Below are 26,279 nucleotides of genomic sequence, written 5' to 3' on the forward strand. Positions count from 1 at the left end.
CCCTAGAGAAGAGTTTGAGTTGTATTTAGCAGGAAAGCAATTCAGAGATGCTTTCAGGGTACAGATTTCTGCCCTGCTCCTCCTTCCTTAGCTGTGCCTTGACCTGTGGTATCAGGAGCACTAGTGGATCACATTCATAGTTTAGGTGGAAGAGAGGTGAGCCTTCCAGAAATAAGGAAGATTAGGGACCTGAGTATTTTAGTCTTTTGAGCTCTTGTGGTTTAGGAAGAAAAGGGAAAAGAGAATAGGGACTGGCTCTGTGTAGTCAAGCCATAGTACCCGCAAGCCATGCTCCAGGGGGGGGTCTGATGGGAGCTTGGTTATCTGAGCTGATATAACCCTTTATTAGTCAAAGGACCTCATGCAAAAATCTGTTCCAAATATGAGTCAGGCATGCACCATAGGTGTTCCCCCAAAGTTGATTTTGTTAATGACTTCCATAGTGTTTGGAAATTTGTAAGAATTACACTTTACTGAATTATAGAAAAGTAGAGTATATTTATGCCAATACAATATTCCTAACAGAGTTTCATTGAAATCATTATTTATATCATGGTGCTACAAAACAATGGGCTTCGAGGACAAAAAGATACTTTAGAGATTACCCAGACAGACTCTTATTTTATAGATGAGGATCCAAACCAGAAAGGTGTGATGTGATTTACTCAGGGCTACAGTTAGTGAGTCACCCAGGGGGGTTGGTGTCCTAGTGTTTGCCTCACCCGCAGCTGCTCAAGGGTCCTGAGAACCAACATCAGGGCTGCCAGGCTCCATATTTTACCCAGGGGCCATGCCCTAGAGCTGCATAAACAGTAGTTTGCACAGTCTCAGTCTTTCTTTTCTTTCACACCCAGAAAATAATTTCATGCATCTATTGCTGTTTCAAACAACACATATTCTATTTATATTTTTATAAATGCAAATTTGATTTTAAGAAGGAAACTTTCTAGAAGTGAGGAAATTCCAGTGTTTATGTGTCTGTCTTAATGACAGCAAAAATACACTCCAGTCTACATATCTTCTTGTTGAAAATATAAATAGGAACATCTTGAGACTAATGTCTATTTTTAAATACTGAAGACGCTAATATCTTCAGTGAGCCACAAAGTTAATAATACAATTTTGGTAGTAATGTTGCCATAGTAACTTCAGAGTCAGAATCAACTTTGAAGTCAGTTATGCTCCTATATTTTTTCATTCTAATAACTTTCACTATTGATTTTTTTAAAGGAAGTGAAATTCAGAATTTTTTTGATATCCCATCTTGCTTTCTGTCAGATATTAAACAGAATAATCTAAACGCTTATCTTCTAAAATAAGCGTTCAGCAGTGTCAAAGTACTAATTATTGCTTTGATATATTTTTTATTAAGTAAACTAATTTAAAAGTCAGTAATTTGAAGCATAGCTGTAGTCATTGTTAAATAAAAGATTAGCTGTCTGACCTTGATGACAATCTGAAATTCCTGCCTCTGCCTTGCAGTTTCATCATCTGTAAAAATGAGGTGTGTGAACTGGATTATCTCTGTGGTGCTCACAGTCGACGCTTTGAAGGGAAGCTCTGATTTGCATTGTCTGGTTGGTCCTGAACACTGTTATTACTGAATCAATCCAGGAGGCTGAACCACCAAGAATTATGATGCCATGGATTTATTATAGGAATTAGACCTTTCACAATTGTGGGGAGGAAGAGAGCCCTGGGGATTGATGGTGTGATAGGAGAGCTGGAGCATCAGTGGAGTCCATAACCGGTCAGTTTGAGAAGCCAAACACATCCAGTCACATATGTGGACTGCAAAGGGGGTGCTGGTGGAAAGGTCTGTAGGAGACGTCTGTGGATACAGAGCTAGAAGTCTGGGCATGGGCTGGGGGATGCTGTTGATCAGCAGGTCAGTCAGCAAGAATGGTTAGATGAGAATCCTTTGGACTCCGGTGTCTCTGGCCAAATACCTTCAGAGAAGGAGGCTGCTGTTTAATTCTCATCTTTCAAATCTTATACAAGGTTCTCTTTTGCCCACTTCTTTCCTGGAACTACTCAAGGACAAAGATTCTAGAAAGTAGAGTTCTAGTCAATTTGATATAAACACTAACCAACCAAATGAAGGGATGTTTGTTCTCCTTTCCTTGACTTTCATTCAGTCCTTCTATAATCTACACCTCTTTGTAAATAGCCTGAGATGCTTGGTGCAGTTAGGTAACACTTTTAAAGATGCATGCCTAGGAAAACATCTGAGGATTTGGGGAGCATGTGGATAATCTTAAAGGGAAACTTTGGTCTAGAATTAACCTGACTGCCTGCTCACACCAGCCCCTCCTTCCTCACAGATGCCCGGGCTGTGGGAGGGAAGTGTAGGAGGTTTTGCAGAAATGGGACACAGAGCCAGAAGGGAAGGGGAGGCCGTGGGAGGAACTGGCAGGTGGAGATACAGGAGAGAAAGAGAGAGAGATGAGGTAATAACAGTATAGGGGTTTGGAATTAGAAGTGGGGGGACAATGAAAACACACTCTGTGTACAGTCTGTCTAAGAAGTACCTGGTAAACCTCCTTTTGACATTTCATTTCAGTGAAATATTTTATGCAGCCCAAGGAATATGTGTAACATAGATTTAAAGGTTAATGACTTATAATATATTGAATATACACAGGCCCACCACCCAACTAAGACAATGAGCATTGTCCATTATTAGAGTTCCTCAAATGTCCCTTTCAACCTGCCGCTCTCACCTCCCTTCCCCTATTTAATATTTCTTTTTCCCTCCACTTGGATCCCAGAAATGTGAGGTTGCTTCCTGGTGTTTCTATATACTCAGCCCCAGTGTCTTAGGCTGCAGAGGTCACTTGAGTAAGTTCCTGGATATCGATTTGATCTCCAGGGTGTGCTGCCAAGGTCGTTGTTCTCACTCTGACTCCAGAGTGTTAGTTATACTTCAATGTCTTTTGCACTGAAAAACTGAGTCCCCTGGTTATTACACCTAAATTAGAAGAGTAATGACCTCTGCCAGTGGCCATGTTAGAGGTTTAGAGGAGATGGTGCCTAAATGCAGAAATCCAATTATTTAATAGCCCCAGTGAAGGCTGTTAACTTCAAAAATAACAAGTTAGCCCAAACTTCCTATAAGGAAGATATTGTGCAATTACCTTTTCTGGGGCTCCTAGATTGGTCTCTTTGGATCCTTTAAGTCATATAGGTCCTAAGCATCCAATAAATATAACTAATCCTAAGGAAGGGCATGCCAGGTGGGCTGGGAAAAAATACACAAGCAGAAAGAAGAAAGACGAGGGAACCTGAGGCTGCTACTCCTGGAGGAAGGGATCGTCTGTCCAATTTTGAATCTTTCTTTGTGTCTTCCACTTTTCCTGGCACAGAACCATTTGTTGAATTGTTGAGTTGAAATCATACTGACATAATTGGTCAGCAAAGCCTCCACAGCTTTCTAGTTTAACCATGCTTTTCCTATCATCTTCTTTGGTTCCAACTCCACTGTTTTTCAGGACTGCAAGGAGAATGGAAATCCACAGAGAAATCTCTCCAGCACCAGTGTATCTGCCAAGCATGGTGACTCAGGAGTGGCCTCCCAGCAGCCAATCGTCCTTCAAGCCTGGGAGTATAATTGCCTTCAGAGGCTCAAAGTTAGTCAACATTTTTAAACCCAAGTCTTTGAACCAAGGTTGTCAGAATGCTCTATATCCCAACTCCTGGGTCTAAGGCAACTGGAGTTTGGGTAACTCCTGGGCAGCAAGTACTACTCCCAAGCCTGACCAGTGGGTAAGTGGTAGATGAAAAGCAGAATGTTCTGGCTTGAGAACCCAAATCTGATTAGGTCATTGCAGCATAGGGCAGGTTTCAACCTGAGCACCACTGACATTTTGGATCAGATTTGTTGTGGTCCTGTGCATGTCTGACATCCTTGGTTTCTCCACACACTAGATGCCAGAAGCACCCCCCTTCTCTCAACCCCTGGTGTGACAACCAAAAATATCTCCAGATATTGCCAAATATTCCCTGGTGGCAGATTTGCTCCTAATTGAGAACTATTACTATAGATATTGTGTCTGCAGCAGTTTTCCTCAAAATATTATTCTTAAACCATCTATGAAAAGCACTGTTAAGGTTTAGATGTCCCCCAAAAGTTCATGCATGAAACAATGCAAGGTGAAATGATTGGATTATGAGAGTCTTGACCTAATCAGTGCATGAATCCCCTAAAAGGGATTAACTGGGTGGTAATTGTAGGCCGGCAGGATACAGCTAAGGAACATGGGTCCTTGGGGTTCTGGCTTTGGTGCATATATTTTGTCCTTGTTGAGCTTATCTCTCTGCTTCCTGGTGCCATGTCCTGAGCCACTTTCCTCCATCACACCCTTCTGCCATAATGTTCTGCTCTTCCTCGAGCCCAGAGCAATGGAGTCGGCCATTATGGACAGAAACCTCTGAAACCATGAGCCCCCAAAGAAACTTATTTTATTCAAATTATTCATGTCAGGTCTTTTGGTCACAGAAGCAAGAAAGCTGACTAAAACAACCACTTAACATGGTCATAAAAATCAGGATTCTAGGGATCATCTCAGATTCTCTAAGATCCCAGCATTTGTGTCTTAATGAGCATTCTAAGAAATTCTTCCCCTTTGACCTGCAGGAGCTATGGCTTTGAGATAGAGATTTTGTTTTTGATATTCCAATAATATGTGTTCATCTCATCTGTAGGCATGAAACTCTGCATTCATGAATTTATTTAAAGTCCAGGATTTTGTTTAAGGAAGCTATTTCCATATCCTCAGGGATATGGCATGTGGATGTCATGACTGACCCTTGCCTCTGCATTTAATATAGTATTTTCCAAAATAAAGGGTGGGCATGTCGAGAGCACTGATCATTCCTTTTTGCACTGATCAACTTCCTTTTTGCCGCAGTTGGCCAGCATAGCTTGCCAGTTCTACCACTTATCATTCATGTAAGTTTGGGCCAGAACAGTCATTATTATGCTGTAAGCATTACCTAGTAGAGAAGACCCTTCACATCTTAGTATTTCTTCATTTTAAGGTTAGTCCTAGCATTAAGCATGGAGGAATGGTAAATATACATTTAAATTTAGATGTTTTCTGAGTTTAAAATATAAAGCTAAGAATTTTTTTTTTTTAAGTAGGACAACCTCAGGATATTTCTGTGTAGATAACTTCATTTCATTACATTTATTGATTCATGGGTGCCATGTGCTTTGTGAACTGGGGCAATGGGTTTAGATGTGATGGGAGTACTGTTGCTGGTGGTTACAAAGTGTGGTATGCTGGCAGTGGATCCCTGGAGGTCAGAGGACAGAACCTGCCAGTAAGAAGTGAAGAACCGAAAGAAGGATAGAAGGAGTCTAAAACTGAACAAAGCCTGCCTTAAAATTTTGCTTGTGGCAAATTCTGCTGTAACAACGGCTAATATTTGTAACATGCTTATGCATTTGATGGGCATGCTCTCATTTAATTCTCCCACCAGCTCCAGGAGGAAGGCACTCTTATTATTCCCCATTGCCTTTGGGAAGACTCAAGTGTCCATGATCTGAATGCATCTGTCTTTTTTTTTTTTTTTTTTTTTTTCTGATCCATGCTCTAACCCAAGACATTACAGGCTGCCTGGATTCCAAAGAATTTGACTTGCAAAACACTCTCTAGGGAGTGAAGGTTGACTCAGGCTTCTGTTTTTGGTTTAGTTCATAATTGAGGCTTCTAGCCTATCAGCATCCTGTCTTGGTGGGTTGCAGTGTGAAGGAGGAGGGTACCCCAGTGGTAGGGACTGGAAGGACTGTGGATGGAGGCAGTGGGACCACCCCCCAGGAGTCCAGCAGGAGAGCAGGGGCTTAGCACCCCAGGGACCTTGGAAGAGGAAACTATTCTCTCTGTTGGTGCAAAGAGAGACCAGAGCCCTTTAAACAAACACTTGATTTCTTTTTCTTTCTCTACACTGCCTTCTTTTGCTCCTCTAAGACATTCTCTTTTATCTGAATTCATTCACTTAAAAATAAAAGACACAAGAGAAGGGCCAAAGTGGGTTTCTCCTGCTCTGCATCCTCCAGGGAAGGCTGGGCTCCATGACCCTGATGAGACCCTAAGGGACTCTGTGTCAGTCACTATGGAGGAGAGAAGGTCAAGGTGGAAAGGAAAGTGGCCTTAGAGCTGAGTGTCTGAAGACATGGCAAGCTTGCTTTAGCTAAAGAGAGGGAGGGAAAAAAGAAGAGAGAGACAAGAAGGAGGAGGCAGGAGTGATGATGGGAGAACAAGGAGAGAGAGAGAGAGAAGAACACATGTATTCTGATTGGACCACACAATTTTAACATCCAATCAAGCATATTAATATTAGAACTTCCCTCTATCTGTCTGCTCTGTGTTTTCATGACTCTATCATCTTTGAAATTATTTCCTCCCTTTGTTTTTGCTCTCTGCTCCCTTGATCTGGAAAACCTGGTGCCTCCAGCAGCAGGACCAAGGACAAGTCAAGGTGACTTTGAGTTGCTAGCACCCTATATTACATTGATTACCATTTGCAGTCTCCTAAAATTCAAATTCTCCAAGTCACATAGAAAATGTCATTCAGAACATACAATCAAGCTGTAGTTCCGTCTTCAAAAGGTATCATGCCCTACAACAGAATATTCCCTCAAGAGGCCAGGGCAGGGCTTCAGACTTGGCTATGCACAGAGTTACCTGGCAAACAGTACCCTGAGACTGCCCCTCCTTTGATTTCGTCTGTACAAGGTCATTGTATGAAGCAACCATGGATCCAGAATGCAGTATCACAGGATTATGCTTGTTTACTTCAGGATCTCTTGCTATTTAGGGTTGGTGTATATACTCATCCTGGGGGTAGAACTTAGCTCTGAGACAGCACCTTTGCTGGGGCAAAACATCAGGGAGGACCGTCGCAAGCATTTTGCTCCTCTAACAATGGTTACGTGTCTTTGTGGTGAGTGTCCATGTTTGGGAGAGAGAAATACCTAGTATACAATAAGAGAAATGCTTAAAATTAAAAGGAAAGAAAGGAAGCAGAACAGCCCTTCATTTGCATCCAAAGAAATTCATGTTCAAAACAAACAAAACAAAAACACAAACCCAAAAGCAAGCAAGAAACCCCAAATTTCTCTTCACTCACTAGAGAGCAGCCACTGCCAGAAACCAAGATTCTGCAACTTGCTTTCATAAAATAATTTGGTTTTCAAGAATCACATCAATCTTGTCTATTTTAAAGGCTTCCGCAGCCACCTCAAAGATACAGTGTTCCCTTTAAGAGAACTGAGCTAATTACCTTCATGTCTTATTCAAGTGATTCCTTCTATCATGATGACAGTGGACTTCGAAATCAGTCTGATGTTCTATGGGAATTTTCCTAGATAGAAGCTAAAGAACGGGACAGTGAAGCAAACCTAATTTCTGTGCCCAAATCCCGCTCCCTCTTCCTTTGATATTAAAAGCATTGAAAAAAAAATAGAAAGACTTCATTGTAGACTTCTGAATTTTGGAGGAAGCAGCAGGAACTTGGGGTGAGATTCGTTTTATGAGGTCATATTTTCATACCTGGAGGTACCCGCTGCCTCTCCATCAAGGCATACAGTAGAAAATGGTCCAAAGTTTGGATATGTGCAACTTTGTTTGACATGGTGCCTTTGGGCTGGAAATAAATACTTAGCTATTTTTTTCTTCCCATTTTCTTATTATGAGTACTCTGAGCACATAGAAAGTAAAGACCCCTTCTGTTTGCTCCGCTTCCCTAAACTTTTTATCCTCAGCAGCACCTGGCACCAGGTATGAAGGCTTAGGAACTCTGAGGGGCACAACTCTCTCGGGAGCCACAGTGGAGGTGGCACAGTGCCCACAGCTGTGTCACTCTACCTGGCTGGTTTGGCATTTGTGACTATGCTGGTTGTCCTTGTCTTTCCCCTCTCTGCCCCTGCTCACACTTTCCCTGGCCTTCTGCTCCAGGGATTGAAAGAACAGATTTCTAAGAGGGCCATCTTTCATTTGGTGGTGTCATTCCAATCCCTGAAAAAGAAAAAGAAGAGGCCAATGTGTTCAGAGGCACATGGAAGATGTTGCTGTGGCTTTTTTTTTTTTTTTTTTTAAATACTGGGGATTGAACTCAGGGGCACTGGACCACTGAGCCACATCCTCAGCCCTATTTTGTATTTTATTTAGTGACAGGTATCACTGAATTGCTTAGGGCCTCACTAAGTTGCTAAAGGTGGCTTTGAACTTGCAATCCTCCTTCGTCAGCCTCCGGAGCTGCTGGGTTTACAGGTGCGTGCCATTGCGACCGGATGGCATGACCTTTCGAAAAGCCCAGAATAACTAGCATTTTAGTTTATCAATCCAATGGGTTAATCTGATATTTTCAAAGACGTGCAAGATGAAAAGAACTTGGGAGAAATAGGATAGGGATTGTTTTTATCAGCTTTTTCACCACTGTGACTAAAATTTCCAACCAGAACAATTGTAGATAAGGAAAATTTTATTTGAGGCCTCAAGGTTTCAAAGAAGGCTGGCTCTATTCCTTGGGGCTTGTGGTAAACCAGAAAATTAGGGCGGAAGAGCGTGGCCAAGGGAAGCAGCTCCATGGTGATCAGGTAGCACAGAGAGAGAGAGAGAGAGAGAGAGAGAGAGAGAGAGAGAGAGAGAGAGAGAGAGAGAGAGACTCCACTCTCTAGATACAAATGTATCCCAAAGCCAATCCCAATTCCTACCTCTTCCAGCCACACTCTACTGCTTTAGTTACCTCTCAGTTAATCCCTGTCAGGGGATTAATTCGCTGATTGGCTTAAGGTTCTTAAAACCCAGTCATTTCTCCTCTGAACCTCCTTGCCTTGTTTCACTTGTGAGCTTTTGAGGGACACTCCACATCCAAACCATAACAGGGATAGGAACAGTCTTAATTCAAGGGTACCAGAATCAAGAATTTCCCCCAGGCTATCTATTTAAAATGACTTTCTCCCCTATCCTTCTCTCCTCCATTGTTCCAGAGACTCTTTCTAGGAAAGTCTTTATATCTGCTGTAATATTTATTACTTCTGATGAAGACAGGAAAGATCAGAGACTTCTCATTTACAATTCACTCTTGAATTTTATTAATTTTAATGAAATTCAGAAACTTTAACTTAATGTCAGTTGAACTTGATTGATATCTTTTATTCAAAGATTATGTAAAATTGTACTTAATACTTGTTTCCTTTTCTTGGAGGTGTTATATATACCCAGACCCACTCAGTCTACTTCCATATAAATATGATTGTGATACATTGTGTATATGTAAAGTTATTATTAAAATTTAGATGAAAGTATCAGAAGCTTTTTAGTTAGTGAAAGTCCTTTAGAATTTAAAGCCTGGTACCTCAGGACCAAAGGACAGAGTTGGCATGAATATCTTTGTAATCCAATTATATAAATACAAGGCAGGAATAATACTTGGAACTGGTGAATTGGGGTTCTAACAGCAGTGATATGAGAAATTTATGACTGCAACTTAATGTTTCAGGATTACTTTGTCATCTCAGCCATCAGAGACCAGTCAGGGCTGTAGCACAAAAATAAACATTCCAGTTGCCAGTGGAAACTGAAATCACCTTGGAAATGATTAATACTGGTAAGGCTGACAGTGGAGGTTGCAGTCACCTAATTTCTGGTCCAATCAATCATGACCATACAAAGAGCAGCAAACATTTCTACAAAAGGCAAAAGAGCCAAAGTCATCTTTTCCAGAGCTTTCAGATTTAGTATGAAAGTTTGTTCTGTGTGAGCAAATTATTTTCCTAATACAAAGCTAATTTTCAACAATCACTGAACAACTTTTCACTGGTTCAATTGTCAGGAGTCCTGGTTGTCCCTTGCAGGGTGCAGTAGGAAGGTTTGATGATGAAAGTGCATCTTGTAAGTTTATAAGCACTTTTTTCTTTTCTGTTATTTCTCTCTTGTTGCAAGTCTTCATTTTTTGAGAATCTTGTGACTCTAGATTATTATAATCCTTGAAGTTTTAATGTTTGTGGCTTTTGTAAAGATTGCTTTGCTTGAGAGTGCTTTGCCAAATCATCAGATACATATGCCTTTATCAAGAGTGTATTAGCGGATAGGAAGACATTATTGGTGCATGCACAAGAGTGTTTAGTGGAACGTAGAGGCAATGAAAACCTCCTTATATTGCGTGGCTACCCAGTTTTAAAAGACAATGATACTATTATCAACTAAGAGATTGTTCCACTCACACACTTCCATCAAAAACTTGAGTAGCAGAGGGACAAGTAACAATAGGTATAATTACGCTTTTCGGATCAAGAGGGCTACCTTATAAAATATTTAATGTTGAATAATGTCAAAGATGATTGTTTTGGTGTCTGTAATTTACTCTGCAATACTATCTACTAGACAAAGTAATGTTACCATAGATGTATTTGTAATGACAGATAACTTGGCTGCTATGACAGAAAATCCTGAAAATCGTAGAGTTATGATTTAATAAACAGTATTTCTCAATTCTAATACATCAGTTTGACATCCCATTTATCAATCCTCATATCACAGCAAGAGACCATGGATATTATGTCCTAAGGAAGCCCAGTGGGAAGTACATGATGCCATCATAGAATGTCCTTGCCAAATAGCCTAACTGATCAAATGACCCATATTCAGGACACGTGGGGCACAACTTGTCAACCAACACTGGAGGGATGCAATTACCTAAATCTAGAATGTGGAAAATGATACAGGACAAATGATGACCTGGTTTTTTCAATAAAGAAATGGCAAGGGGAAAAAAAAGGAGAAGGAAACTAAAAGAGACTAAGAGACACATTACTTAACTATAACATGTGGGCTCTATTTGAATCTTGATATGAAGAAACCAACAGAAAAAAAAAAGAAAAGAAACAGCTGAGGAATATCAAGGGTATTTGATAACGTTGCAGAAAGAATGTAACTAATGTTACATTTCTTGGTGGGATAATAGTATTGAGATTAAATTCAAATGATAGGAGACTCCTTCTGGGACAAATGTTGAGATATTTACAGATGAAATGGTATTTCTTGGATTAGTTCCCAAATACCTCACTGTGTAGGAAGAGGGGAGGCAAGGACCTTTGTCTTTAAAAACATCTGTCAGCAACTATGGAGACTTTGCTAATTAGTGTAATGATGCCAGAAATGGGTTTCCATTGTTAAGTTAAATGATCTCTAATAGCAAGCTACATGTGAGCATGAGCGACAGTCTTCCACTGGTGAAAACCATAATATTAAAGTCAAGTGGATCTGACAAAATGTTGTGGCACTATCCTTTCACTGGCTTTAAGAGGTTTAATAATCCTGGGATTCCTTTGATTTCCTTCTTTATCTTTCATCCCAAGGGATGACACTTGAAGTTCTATTCCTAAACTATCACATTGGTTATGACATTGGTTCAGAGGATTCTGTTTGCCTCTGCTCATATTCAAAAGTGTATTTCTGAGTATTGTTCAGGGAATTCTGGGGTCCCAAAAGACCTGAAAGTGGTCTGTGAAGTCAAAATTATTTTTCTAATAATACTAAGGTTATGTTTGCTCTCCTTCCCTACATTCTCTCATGAGCACGAAGTGGAGATTTCCAGATCCTGTATGATTTGTGAAAATGTCACCCTGTGGCTGCTAGTAAGATGTGTGTTTGTTTTTAAATATTCTTGTGTACGGGGCTAAGGATGTAGCTCCGTGATAAAGTGCTTCCTAGCATTTTTGAGGTCCTGGGTTCAATCCCCAGTACCACAGAGGTCAGAGAGGGGAAATGTACTGTGTAAATTTAAAAGTTCTGGGATATAGTTTCTAATACATATCTATAGCTATAAAACACAAAATGTAATCTCTTTGGAGTCTTCATGAATTTTCAGAGTACAAGGTGTTCTGAGGCCAAAAAGTTTGAGAACTACTATTTTGGATTGTTATCATGCCTATGTTCAGTGACACTGTTATGCAAGGTATAACAGGCATATTAGGATTTGAGAATAAGGATTTTGTCAAGCATATGAAACAAGCTGTTTTTTACCTACTTGTCAATAAATCACCTATATTGTCACAGAACTTGATAGGAGTCTTGCCTTCTTTATAAATATGAAAAAACCAAATGACAACAAATTTAGTTAAATTATTTAATTGATTTTTCTTTGAAATTCATGAATCAGGGAAACATCTCTAAAAATATAGAAAGGTTCTCCCATAAGCTGAAGAGAGAAATCTGGTTTTATAGGCAGAAAAGGACTGAAAAAGCAGGAACAGGGAAAAAAGCAGTTTGGTCATTTCAAACTTACTTCCCTTCTAGGGCTAAAAGGGAAGGGACTTACTTGTCCATTGGGCTAAATCTTGCCCATTTGAGGGTTAGGTTATCTCTGTCTCCAAATTTCTCACATATTCAGCCTTTGATTTTTGAGGATTGGCTTACATCACTTAACACGATAGTCTCCAGACCCATCCATTTACTGGTGAATGTTATAATCATTCTTCTTTAAGACTGAGTAATAGTCCATTTTATATAGATATACCACAATTTGGGTATCCATCCATCTGTTGGTGGACACCTAGGTTGGTTCCATAGCTTAGCTATTGTGAATTGGGCTGCTATAAACAATGAGGTGGCTGTGTCATTGTAGTATGCAGACTTTAATCCCTTTGAGTATATACTGAGGAGTGGGATTACTGGGTCAAATGGTAATCCATTCCTAGTTGGGTTTTTTTTTTTTTTTTTTTTTTTTGGTGGCGTGGGTGGGCAGAATCTCCATACTGCTTTCCAGAGTGGTTGCAATAATTTTCAGTCCACTAATAATGTATGAGCATAACCTTTTTTAACATCCTTGCCAATATTTATTGTTACTTGTATTTTTGATAATTACCATTCTGGTTGGAGTGAGGTGAAATATCAGTGTATTTCTAATTTGCATTTATTTCATTGATAGAAATGTTGAAAACTTTTTTTTTGTATATTTGTTGACTGTTATATTTCTTCTTTTGAGAAGTGTCTATTTAGCATTTAGTTCCTTTGCCCTTTATTGACTGAGTTTTTTTTTTTTTGTTTGTTTGTTTGTTTTTAAGGTGTGAATCTTTTTGAGTTCTTTGTATGTCCTGTAAGTTAATGCAAGGTAAGAGACTAGTTATACCCCTATGTAACTAGTATTATTAGTAAGTGTTATAAACAACCAAAAAGAACTTGATGGTTATTTGTGACCAAATTGGTTTAGATGAGTTTGTGCCCATAATGAAGCCACAAAGCTTATGCTCAGGAGTCTTGGAATAGAGAGTTAGAAAACTGGAGGAGGCTAAGGATTAGACTCTAATGGAGTCTAAGTTTAGGCAGAGAAGGGGGGTTGGGAGAAGGTCTGGAATGTAGAGAATGGAGAAGATCTGATGATGTGGGATTTGGGCTCCTCCATCCCCAGAAGTTCCTGAAAATAGTACTCTGGCTGCCATCCAGTCCAGCCCTGGCTTTCCCTTCTTGGGAAAGGGGTCTTCACAAGGGCAGTGGAGCCTGAAGCAGCAGAATTCTCCAAATCCCTTCCTGCAAAGCCTGCCATGACTCAATACAGAACAAAAACATTGGTTCCACAGTTAGAGACAAAAGGCCTGAAATCCAAGTGTGATCCATTAGTCAGTTGACAGGCATGAAGGATCATCTTTCATCATTTTCTCCTGAGACCTGAGGAGGTGGTGAAGGTTGCTCTCAAAGAACCATGAGAGAGGCGTGGAGAGGAGAATAGTGAAGGCTACAGAGCAATTGAGCGTGGATTAGAATTTTCCTTGTGGATTTCCTGAGTGAAATCCACCTCCTTGCCTGGGCACTTGTTCAAGTGTAGCTAAAAATATATGATACTCTGCTTCTTGAGTTTCATGGAACATGTCCTTCCTCCCTCCCTCCCTCCCTCCCTCCCTCCATTCATTCCTTTCTTCCTTCCTTCCTCTCTCCTCCTCCTCCTTCTCCTCTCCTTGCCTCATCTTCTTCTATAATTTAGTTCTCAGATCTTCCCCTAAAAAGATAAGAAACTTGGAACATACTCAAATACATTTATTTGCAGGTGACATGACTTAATAATCTAAAGACTCTTTTTAAGGCTCTTTATCTCCTGGACTGCTCCAATCTCTCCATGCTGAGCTCACTGTTTTCACCTCCTCATCCCTTGTGCTGTCAGCAGAGAGTTCTCTGCACCCCTGTGGCTGGAGCAGGAGGAGGATCCCCTCCAGAGTAGATGATTAGTGTTCAGAGTGGGGAGTGAGCTGAAGGTCTTGGCACAATGGCCATGTCATGTAGTAGAGGAGGATTTGGTTATTGAGCATTGTAAGATCCTGGAAGAAGAGGACAGTGTCTTATTTGGAATTTTTTTTTTTTTTTTTGGTAGCCCTGTAGACACAGCCTGCTGCCCAGTGGGCTCTCAAAAAGTGACTGTGACACTAGCTGAGAGTAGGATGGGGGAGGGGGGGGCATTTCCCTTCATAAGTTATATACTTATATTTTAATGTGTTTTTTCTAGAATGCCTACATATCAGTATTTCTATAACCAGCAAAATCATTGCAAATAACTTTAAATGCACTTATTGTAATAATTTAAACAAAGTCTTGAAAGCAAAAATGAATAATCTGCTTTGGGTGTCAAATCAAAAGGAAAAAACTAGACAGAGCTGGGAAGGTGAATAGGGAACAGTTAACAGGAAACTTGGATGTGAAGTATGAACTTGTGTTCAATTAATGATGAAGTAAAGGCCTGGGGCTGAGCAATCGGAATGCTGGTGTTGTCATCACAGAGAAGAGGGACACCATATTTAGAGGGAAGGTCCCAAGTTTTTGATACGTTAAATTTCATTTGTCAATTAAACATCCAAGTGGAAGAGACAGGAGTCTGAAATAAAGGAAAAAATCTGTGAATCATGGGCTTGAGATAGATGGTTTCTAAGACCATTACATCACAAGAAGAAAGGGTAAATTCAGAAGAGAGGTGAGCCAAAAACTAGGCCCTGGAGCACTCCAGTGTTAAATGGTGGTGAAGAAAGGAAAAGCCAGCCCTGCAGATTAGAAGAAATTAGAGAAGTAGAGAAAAACAAAACAAAACAAAACAAAAAAACAAGAAACCCCAAACAAACCAGGAGAGTATGGTATCCCAAAAACCAAGATTGAGGGAAAGAAAAGCAGAGACACTGGGTAAACTAACAGGGTGACCAAGAATCAAACACATCTGTTTTCCTTGCTCCTACTTTCATCCAGGTCTCAACTACACTTTATTTTTCTCCTTGATTCTAATATTTCCTAAATCACTCTGCAGATGATCGCCGAGTTAACATTCCTAGTAAATCTTTCTCCATTTATTTATCCTAAGTGGAGGAGGGCTTACACCACCATAGAACTGAGTTCCTTGGCCTGACTTTTAAAGTTACTCTTAATCTGTTCTCCAAAGTTCTTTTCTAGGCTTACATTCTATTTCTCTTCAATTCAAACTCAGTACTTTCAGCAGGCCATGTGCCAATCCTGAAACTGGCTTTACTTTTCCCTTGGGATAGGTCTTTGCCTTGGCTGCTATTTCCCTGTATAAGATAGTCCTTGAAATATTTCCTTCATAGAAACCCTTCAAAGTCTACCTCAAGTTGTTCCATACAGCAAACATAATTCCTTTTAATATTCCTTCTGGATGTCAAGGACAACGCCTGTTTCATAGTTGGCTCCCCATACCATAAGCAGAAGCTGCATTGAGTATGTGTAAGGTACTCGAGGGGCTTTTAAAAAATTAATTTCTTGACTTGTTTATTAAAATTAATAACATTAGGATTTTTCTCTATTCTCTTTAGAAGAGTGAATGTTTGCAGTTAGAATTTTTATTTTCACAATCAAAGAATGGTATCTGCTATTAGCTCAAATGTTTAAAATTTCATTAGGAGCAGATTTCTATTTCAGGTTCACATCTAGGAAACGAAGGTAATTTGCATGCTCAGGTAATGAAGGAATTCCTGAAAGACTAGAGAATGAGGAAAGAATGCTGTGAATCACAGCACCCTGGTAAATGAAATGTAACCTGCAACTTTCCAGAAACTAACTGAAGATTATCATTTTGAATTATAAAGTTATAAAACTGAAATATTATGTATACCTGGGCAATTGTTTCATCAATAAAATGGAGATTTCTTCTTTATTTCAAATATGGCTTGGGGGCCTTAAGGCTAAAAGGCAAATATATTGAACAACAACAAAAAAATAATACAGTTAATGTTACAAAAGGCCCTGGGCCATCTTCTCACATATTAAATTTCTTTTGAATTTCAGAAATAGCTTTTATATTTTGTTTTCAAAAAGATATTCACAGCCTCTGAAATTACTTTCCTCATTCATTCTAGAATCAATTGAACAAAAAGTGCTCCTATGTTAATTCTAAAGCCCTGCCATTGGGTAAGAGCACCATCCATTGCTTATATCCCAGTAAAAATTAAAATTTTATAACCTATCCCCCTTCTTTTTGGCCTGAGATGCTGGAAAACTGATCCATAAGTATATGATAATGAAATTTAGCCTATAATTTTCACTATGAACCAGAAAGCCAAGTAATTCTACAATGTTGTTTGGGAACCTAATATGTAGCAGCACTGTGTAAGACCCTGATAATTCCAGAATTTCCTGAACTTCTCACTATACAAAAAATTCAGTGACATTCCTAGGTTTACAGCAACCTCCATCTGACAAATCAACTCTTGGTGGACTATAGCAACAGGAATGAGAGAGCAGAAGTGCACATAAGGATACACTTAGATACATTCCTCATAACACCTTCTCACACGGTCTCCCTCCCCTTCCATTTAGGCCCATGGACGGTGTAGGTCAGTGCTACCATTTCATTGCAGAATGGTCAAGACTCAATTTTACCTCACCTTTAATCTACCAGTCATAGAACATGGCCATAAAATTGGGTTAACAAAAATAAATAACAGGAGAGCCTGCATGAATCACAGGTTAAATACTAAATGTTTAAATATTTGAGAGAAGGCTATAGTTTTCCCTTTTGGAGGGAATTTTGTAAGCATACAATAATTTTGTATCAGAACATCTTAGTACATATTGCCAGAAGAAGTCTAGAGTTAGAAAAGATTGGATTCTATTAAATTTGCTCTGTATGTTACTGAACATCTTGCAAGCCAATATCAAACACAGGCAGTATCCACATGCTAAAGAGAGTACATTTTATTCACATTACTTCCTAAGAGTCTTTGTTCTATTTTAAAATGACAATGAACAGGCTACACAATAAGATATAATTAATTATATTCTATATTGAATATGATCCTGGTTCTAACTGTCGTCCAGATTTTTTGCTCATTTATATTTTATCTGACCCTCTTAAGGCCCTGAAAACAGTAATATTCTACAATAACAAACTCATACAATGCAGGACCATTTGGAAGATATTTCCTTCACTTTTCAACTTATTTAGAGTTAATTTGGCTTCTCAGGTTATTAAATTGTGAGTGATAACACAAGGTAACACATTGGAATTTGGAAATGCTTTAGGGAAAAAGACTCCTAATGAACATAAGAAATATCTGAGTGCAGGGAAAAAAAAAAGTGTTTCTTTTTTAAATTTTTTTAAATAACAATCTCTGAACAGCTTTGAGCTATTGACAACTCATTAGTTGACAACTTCAAATTAATGATTAATTCACCCACCCTTAGGGTGACTTAAATGAGCTGACTCATAAACATGGTTAGTGCCTAAAAGGTTTTTTTAAATCAACTAAGAATATTTTCTCATGCCCCAGTGATGAAAAATCATGAGCTTGGTTTCATTCCAAAATAAAGTATAAATGGAGTATCTTTTGCAGTGCATAGGTTTTCAATAAGCAGGAAAAACATATGGCGTTCTCTCCTATCTCCCAAATCCCACACCACCCTTGTCTTCCTGCCTTCCTTTTCATAAGTGTGGCTTATTGAATATGGATACAAATGTGTCATTTTCATCTACAATTCTTGTATGAGGGGGTAAGAGACCTTAATGGCATAGTTTCATAGCAATATTAGATTGTTAATATATTAAAACGCAGGAAATCAAGGTATTAAATAAATACTAAAATTTCCCATTTCAAGCTAGATCCCTTTTCTGAGTCAGTCCTAGTCTCTTTAAACCCTCAATATTTCTAAAATGTGGTGAAAATTTCAGCACTGTATTTTCTGCCTGTAATTATGGATATATCTCTTTTTATCTATCCCAAGAAACCCAAAAATCTAATCACCAGATGTTGAACATGATATGTTTTTAAAACCTAGTTTGATCCTGCTGCAAATATGTGGAATCAAGTATGTGGGTCCTGATTCTGCCAATAACTTATATGTCTCACTGGGGATCAGCTCAAACATTCTAGTGCTTCTGAATTCCACGTGCTGTGTTTCTATTAGCAAATTATTCTGTCTTTTGCACTATAAATACTGTGGTCTTATCTACATAATCAACAACTGCACTATGAACAAAATTTCTTATGTTTAATTTATAGAGTATTCTTTGGGGACACAATAGATACCATTTGGTGATAAGAAAAACTAGAAAACAAGTCTTAAACTATTAAATCATGAATTAATAAGGGAGGAGACAAAAATAAGAGTAATTTTGAGTCATTTCTGTAATGAAAAGCAACTAATGAACCAATGAGTAGTAAAAGGAGGCAATAAGAAGAAAAGACATAAAGCCACAGATACACCTTCTGCCCAGTTTGTTGAAAACCATCTTGAGAGTGTGAAATGACAAAATCCTATGTATAATGTATAGGGCTTTTCCATATTCTCTTTGTTGCTTATTTTCTCTCCTCGTAAGCTGATGGTAAAAACTGAAATGTAAATGTAAATTGGTTTACCTAAAATATGTTTCCAGAAGAGGAATTGACCTGCTGACATTTAAAGGTTGACTGACTAATTCTGTCACGTTTCTGGGCCCTGTTCTTGACAGGTCTGAGTTTTAATTTACAATCTTTATGGACTGAATTGTGACCCCTGTCCTCAATTCCTACATTGAACCACAAATCCCAGGACCTCGGAATGTGACTGTAGTTGGAGATAGAGATGTTAATGAAGTTATTAAGTTAAAATAAAGCTGTTATGGTGGCCCTAATGCAATCTAACTGGTGTCCTTGTAGGAAGAGGAAATTTGAATACACAAGAGACACCAGGGATGGGCAAGAACACATGAAGACACCGTGAGAAGGTGGTCACCTGCTAGCCAAGAAGAGTTGTCTGGAGAAATCAAAAGACACTGATACACTGATCCTGGACTTCCAAACTCAGGACTGGGAGAAAGAAATCCTGTTAAGCCTACAACCCAGTTGTGGTATTTTGTTATAACAGCCCCAGTAAACTAATACAATATCTTGAAAAAACACCAGCTGTTAAAAAAGGACTCTTCAATAAAATGGGCTTTTTTCTCTTGTGTCATCATGCTGAGAGAAGCAGCATATATAGAGAAATCAATATGTTCCTTCCATATGAATTCAGATAATAAAGACTTGAACCATCAAAGGGGAGATTAAAGATGAAGTTCTTTAATAATCCAACATCAAGGTTATATATTTTAAAATCTTGATAAAATGTCTAAAATAGGATTACACATAGAAAGGGGCAGGACAACAGGGCAATTTATTGAAATAAGAGACAGGATAACCCAGGTACTATTTTCACAGTGCCTGAAGAAATAGTGATTAAGATTTTCGAACAAGGGCTAGGGTTGTGGCTCAGTGGTAGAGCACTTGCCTGGCATGTGTGAGGTACCGCATATAAATAAATGAATAAAAAAAAGGCCCATTAACAACTAGAAAATACCTATTAAAAAGAACCTGTGAATGACCTGAATATCAGAGTAGATGGATATGTATCACTGGGCAGGCTAATCCTCTAATATCTAACATGCTACAGGAAAAGTATTAGTAAACTAATAAACCTTTTCTTTTTAAAAATATATTTTATTTCTTCTAGTCATCCACTTTGTGTTTCTGTGATGGATTTAAAAGAGGGAAGTTTGAACTGATAAAATAAGCTACTAAAAATTTATCTTTATCTAATAAATTGTCAAATGCTGATTTAATACATAGTTTGACATAAATGTGTGCTAAACTGTTTCTTTTTACTTTACATATTATGTAAGATAATTTACACTGTTTCTTCTAAAATAGAATTTACATCATTTTTTTCTTTATATAGATGGAAACACATACTTAAGCCTGAAAGCTTTTACACGTGATGGTTGTTCATAAACCAACTCTGGGGTTTTATGTTTTATGTAGTCTCTTAAAAATCAACATTTTTTTTTGCTTCCAAAAGCTGTATTTCTTCTTTAAAATTATTATACTGACATTATCAGTGCTAAAAAAGAGATTATCGGTGTAAAAGTAAAGTTGATCAGGATCGTCTGCTTGGGGCCACCTATCATCACCCACTATGATCCAATTTATAAGTTACTGACCAATGGTTCAGTGCTTTGAAGAAGATCCTCTGGTTGGGGGAGATCCATTCATTTCCTGTGACTTTTGGAACACAAATTTAATGGATTAAAATAACAGATTTATTCCTTTGTAGTTCTAGAAGCCCAGAAGCCCAAACCTGTTTCACTAGGTTAAAGTTAAAATAATAGCAGAACTAACCAGCTGGAGCCTCTCAGGGGAGATCTGTTTCCTGTTTAGAGCTTGCCTTTCTTGGCTCATGGTCCCTCCCTCCATCTTCAAAGCCAGAAACTTAGCATCTTCCATTTCTGCTCTGGCCACGTCACCTGCCTCTTTGTAGTGAAATTTCCCTTGTCCTCTCTTGTTAGAGTCTGTAAACAGGTCAGGATGGCGCCTGGCATTTTGCCAGAGGGAGTGGTTTGTGAAGTAACGCCAACGAGCCATTAAGTGTGGAGATTCCTTATTGGTTGACTGCTGTATCTAGTTTATGTTAATTAGATAAGCTGTGTGGAATATATATACCCCTCGGGTCCTACAATAAATGGCTCTTACTCCTGCTGTATCAACGTACACAAGTTGTTCGTCACCCCCCGGTTATTTTGCTGCAGCCGGACTCCGGCACTCTCTCTTATGAGGACTCTTGTGATTACACAGGGCACACATGAATAATCCAAAATAACCTGTCCATCTTGAGATCCTTGGCATCGCTACAGCTGCAAGTCCACTTTGACATACAAGTACCGTTCACAGGATCCAGGGACTGGGATGTGGCCATATTTTAGGAGGCTGATATCCACCCTACAGCAGGCGATATGCTGGGGGTGGGATGGGGATGGGTGAAGGCTGGAAAAGCTCTTATGTGATGCTCTCAGATAGTAATAACATTTATATATTAATGCTCACTATGTGCCTGGCAGGCACCATCCTGAACCCTTTACACAGATCAGCTCATTTAATCTTTAGAATCCTGGAATCAGAACCAGTGCTTATTGGTACACATTGATGGGTCTGTGTAAGTAGTTCTCAGCATGACCAATAGGTCATTGCCCACACCCAAAGCCACTTGACCAGAAAGCGGCAGAACCAGAATTTACGTCTGGACTCTGGCTCTAATGTTCGAAACATTAAGTATTTTTGCTCTCCTACAGTTCTTGACCCTCATCATTTAAGAAACAACAGATACAAAGAAATGTTGACAGGTGATGATTTCATCTGAAGGCACCGAGAACCCTGGAACTTACAAGTTTGAAAGGGTTTGATAGTTTATGTTATTACTCATCTCACTCCATAGTTGAAGAAACCAAGTTCTGTTTTTTTTTTTTTTCGGATTTGAACTCAGGGGCACTAAACCACAGATCCGCATCCCCGGTCGTATTTTGTATTTTATTTAGAGACAAAATCTCACTAAGTTGTTTAGGGCCTCACTAAGTTGCTGAGGCTGGCTTTGAACTTGCAATCCTGCCTCATCCTCCCAAGCCACTGGGATTATAGGCATGTGCCACTGCACCAGGCATCAAGGTCTGTTTTGAAATTAAGAAATAAATTGAGAGATTTGCTAAAGGTTACACAACTGGGACAGCAAAGCCATTTGGGGACATGTTCCCCTAAAATTCATATCTTAAAGCCCCAATCCTCTGTACTTCAGAAGACAATTGTGTTTGGAGACAATCCCTTTAAAAAGGTAACTGAGGTTAAATGAGTCCTATAGGTTGGGGCACCTGTAATCTGTTAAGGCTGGTGTCCTATAAAATTAAAAAAAAAAAAAGACAAGAGGGGTGTGCATGCACAGAGAAAAGGCCACATGAGGACAGTGACAAGGCAGCTATCTGCAAGGCAAGGAGAGAGGTCCCAGGAGAAACAAATCTTAATGACACCTGGATCTTGGACTTCTGGCCTCCAGAAGTGTGAAAAAAATAAATTTCTATTGTTTAATCCATTCAATCTGTGAAATTTTATTATTGTAGCTCTGGAAAACTAATACACCCGAGGTCAGCTATGGGCCTGAGAAACTGTTTAGGCTGAAGGCAGCTAGTCCATGATCCAAATTGCTGGAACTTTTCACAGCAAAAAGTAAAATTTCTAAGTAATTTTCAATATTCATAAAAGCCCCAAGGAAATGTACAAAATTGGAGCTAATAAAAATTCCAGATTTCAAAGCTTTTGGATGGAATAATACCAAATCAATATGGTATCATGAATTATCTCAAACTGGCCTGAAATTTAATTAGGAACATATGGTTTTAGTTAATTTAAAATTTAGAAATTATATATCATTTAAGAAAGGTGACTCATGTGATAAACAAAAAACTCAGGTTTTTTGATGAGGAGAAGACTGAGCAAGAACCACTGCTTGAAGCCCTCAATTCCTTTTTTGGATCCTCCAAGAACCATGCTGCTTAATCCTCTTTACATTTCTAGAACTCTTTTGGGGACAAACTGAGCAAATTATGTGGCTTTAGTCATCTGTCACAACAGGGGTGTTGAAAGCCATTGTTTTCAAATCTGGGAGCATCACTAATATTTGCTGGATGCAGTTTGATTATTTTCTTGAGAGTCAATGAAATGATCTCAAAATAACAATAAATGGGAAAAAAAACCCTCATAAAACAGGTGGCTGGACTTTGCTCTTTAACCTAACAGAAGCAAAATTAAAGCCCCAGGGCACCCAGTGCCTGTACTAGGGCATCCAGTGCCCTCAACAGAATGCATCTGAAAGTTAGGGAAACAGTACATTAAGCAGAAATGTACATTTTATTTAAAAACAATAGCAAAGGTATGAAGAACACCGACTTCTATGAAGAACAGAAGTTTATTAAATGCTTTATAGTAAAATATTGAGCCCACTCTATCACAATACACAGGCTTGATGTTCTAATAATTAGCACAGTACCTCAACTGAGGAAAGCTCATGATGCAAACGTGGGTGGAACTATGGGGAGCTACACACACAAATGTACCATCCTTCTGCTCTTTCACACCTGTAACACTGATGCTCTGAAATGGTTAGGCCTTGAGGAAAACTTGTGAAATTTCCTGAGTATTCCATTAAACAATTCTTAAAATTGTTACTTTAATGGAAAACATGAAATTTTTTCTGATGGAGGCATCCATTTTAGCGTTTAGTGTCTTCAATAACAGAACTACAACCCTAAGAATTTATTACACCATGAGAATGTCTTTGGAGTTAGCATAAGGCTTTCCAGCACAAGGAAAATTTCAAGGCAATTTATCAAGGACTAAATTTTCTTGAACTACCAACCTGGTGGTACATGAATGAAGATAAAAAGAAATATCAAGTTTAGTTGACTATTTTCCAAATAATATGATCTAAAAAATATTGGGGGGAAATAAGGACGTGGGAGTGGGTGTATATTGCATGGTAACAGATGGCTAGAAAAAGGGACTGAGGCTAGCTAGCATTAACTAGTATAAAAGGTATCCTCACTTATTAGCCAATATTTTCTTCCAGTATATAATTACTTCAAGATAGCATTTCTACAAACTACATTGGTTCATTCATTTTTCAAGTCAGATTTCAAAGAAATTTTGATTCTGAATATCTAAAGTTATAGCTGATAGCTTTTTGACATTTATCTCTCAAGTATATATAGCATTCTCAGCCATGACTCTTAAATACATCAATTCTTGATAATATATCACTAAAACAAAACTTATGTTTAAAACAATACTACCTACCTAGAGCTCAAAATAAGATTCATAGCCAACTTAACCAATTTGTAATACTGAGCTCACAAATTTGGCCAATTTGTATTATTTAGCTCACACAGAAACTAGATCCTTTGTCTTTGAACTGATTTAACCAATTCTATATAAAAACAATTACTCAGAAAATCACATCCTAAGATTTGCACTCATACTCATTTGTAAATATATGTTGTGGAGCCTGATTTGGTACTTTTGGTCCACACTTTGGTACCCTATGTTTTCCCTACTAGATGCTTTATTCTATGACTATGACAATCAATGAATGAACTTAAAAGTAAAGCAAAGTTTTAATTTTGATGCAAGTATTTTGTATTCACACCAATAAAAGCTATCATGCTCTTGAAAGAATGGAGAAAACAAAATCACATGTGCTAATCTAGAGTACTGCAGTCTTAAGTAACCCAAACACACAACCATCTCCATTACAGAATTAAGCAGCCAGTAATACACTACAAAACATTTGATTAAAAAAGCTTACAACAAATGCTTTAAGAGGGAAACACTGGTGAAAATAGTTTTAAAATATATACCCTTGGAAAATGATATTTTTAAACTTTAAAACCTTGTTTCAGAAGTTCCTCGTTTTAGGTTGTTACTCAAAAACTCATCATGTTCAAAACTCAAGTTATTGTGAGATCTCGAAATCATAAGAAGCTTCTCCTTATTGGTAAAGTCTTTTTTGATTGCAGCTTGGGGCACCAGCAACCTATCCATGGGGTCCTCTTTGTTCTCTAGTTTCATATATCCCTTGCTGTTGCTTCGATCCAACCGAGGCCAACTTGGATGTTTCCTTTGCTCTGCCTGAACAGTCAGAGTGGAGGGACCCCGGTCCAAGTCTAAGGATTTTGAGTGTGATGAGAGTAAATGTAAAGATGTGTTGGAGCCAAACTGTCTTCTAGCAGCCCCAGGAGACAAGAGCTGTCCGGCCCCAGGCCCAAGGGCCACAGAGGACTTGTACTGAGTGGACAAGGACTCCCCGATGGAATTATTCCTTGGAAGCAGTGTGCTGGCTGGCTGGAAGGATTCACCGGTGTTGGGCAAAGGGACCACAAGGGAATCCATTGACAAATTCCTTGACCTACTTTTGAGGTTATCAGCATCCTCAGTGATGTTGTCTATACTGGGCTCATCAATCACACAGTTATTAAGTTTGATCACAGGCAGTGTAAAAGCACTGATGGATGATGACACAATTGACTTGGTTTCACATTTCTTGGAACTGCTGCTCTTATCCTCCATTGTCTTGGATGGAGGTGGATAGAGGCCAAAGACAGAGACGGAGCTGTCCGAGAGCAAAGGGGGCATGAGATGTCCCAAACTCTTATTTTCACTTAGCATCAGTTCGTCCTCCTCCACGGAGCTGTCCATTCGAAAACTGCTGCGCAAACCTGAGAAAGAGGCAACTGAATTTGTCGCCAATCTTGAGGGACAGGAGCTCCCGTTCTGTTTCACTTCTGATTCTCCCATTAAGCCCGAGTAAATGCCATTCATATGCTTTTGCTCCTTGATTCTCAGCGTGTGGATGTCAATGACTGTAGAGTAGATGTCCCTCATGTGTATGATTTTGGTTTCTTTGTCACGGTTTTCATGAAGAATGGCATTAGCACAGATGAAAATGAAAATGCCAATCCCCATGGTGAAGGGGCCGAGCATTTTCATTTTATCCGAATGCAGATGCTGCTCAAAGAAACGAACTACCACGCCGCCTTGGTTCCGAATCACCTGAGTCTCGTTGGTTGACAATGTTGTCTCAGCATCGATGAAATGTTCCTTTTGGGGCCAATATCCAAGAACGGCCATTGCAATTCCTATGATGGAGATAAGCACTCCTAAAATGAGGAAAAATCCAGATGGGGAATAAAGCCGGATCTTGCCTCGAACAACTACGACATCAGCCCGCGGCCGCCGCCTGACTGGTTTCTGCTCCTGGGCAGCGGGCGATGGACTGAGGTTGACGTGCTGCTGTGATCTGGCAGAGTCTTGCCTTTTCAAGGCGGCCAGGCCGGTTATGACTCCGCCAGTGGCTATCATAGCTCAGCTTTTTACTCTGAAAAGAAAGCAAACACATGATGATCTAAATATGTCCCTGGCTTAGAATGCATTCTTGCAATTCACTGTTCCAAGATCA

General features: G+C 39.0%; 1 protein-coding gene and 1 long non-coding RNA gene across 4 annotated transcripts in view; one reads left to right on the forward strand and one right to left on the reverse strand.

Moving 5' to 3' along the window:
- Nucleotides 1-1,450: 1,450 nt before the first annotated feature.
- Nucleotides 1,451-19,371, forward strand: LOC144366040 (uncharacterized). The gene is made up of 2 exons (XR_013424855.1): nt 1,451-3,629; nt 19,130-19,371. It is a non-coding gene; the product is annotated as an uncharacterized LOC144366040 (long non-coding RNA).
- A 3,844-nt stretch (nt 19,372-23,215) lies between these two features.
- The window catches only part of Tmem200a (transmembrane protein 200A), a 70,629-nt gene continuing 67,565 nt past the window's right edge, over nt 23,216-26,279 (reverse strand). For all 3 annotated transcript variants that reach the window (XM_005340348.4, XM_040283273.2, XM_040283274.2), the window contains one exon: nt 23,216-26,198. In XM_005340348.4, coding sequence (XP_005340405.1) covers nt 24,707-26,182 — 1,476 coding nt within the window. In that variant the 5' untranslated portion in view covers nt 26,183-26,198 and the 3' untranslated portion in view covers nt 23,216-24,706. The remainder of the gene's footprint in view (nt 26,199-26,279) is intronic.

Source organism: Ictidomys tridecemlineatus, chromosome 8 (genome assembly GCF_052094955.1).
Source record: "Ictidomys tridecemlineatus isolate mIctTri1 chromosome 8, mIctTri1.hap1, whole genome shotgun sequence".
Lineage (NCBI taxonomy): Eukaryota > Metazoa > Chordata > Mammalia > Rodentia > Sciuridae > Ictidomys > Ictidomys tridecemlineatus.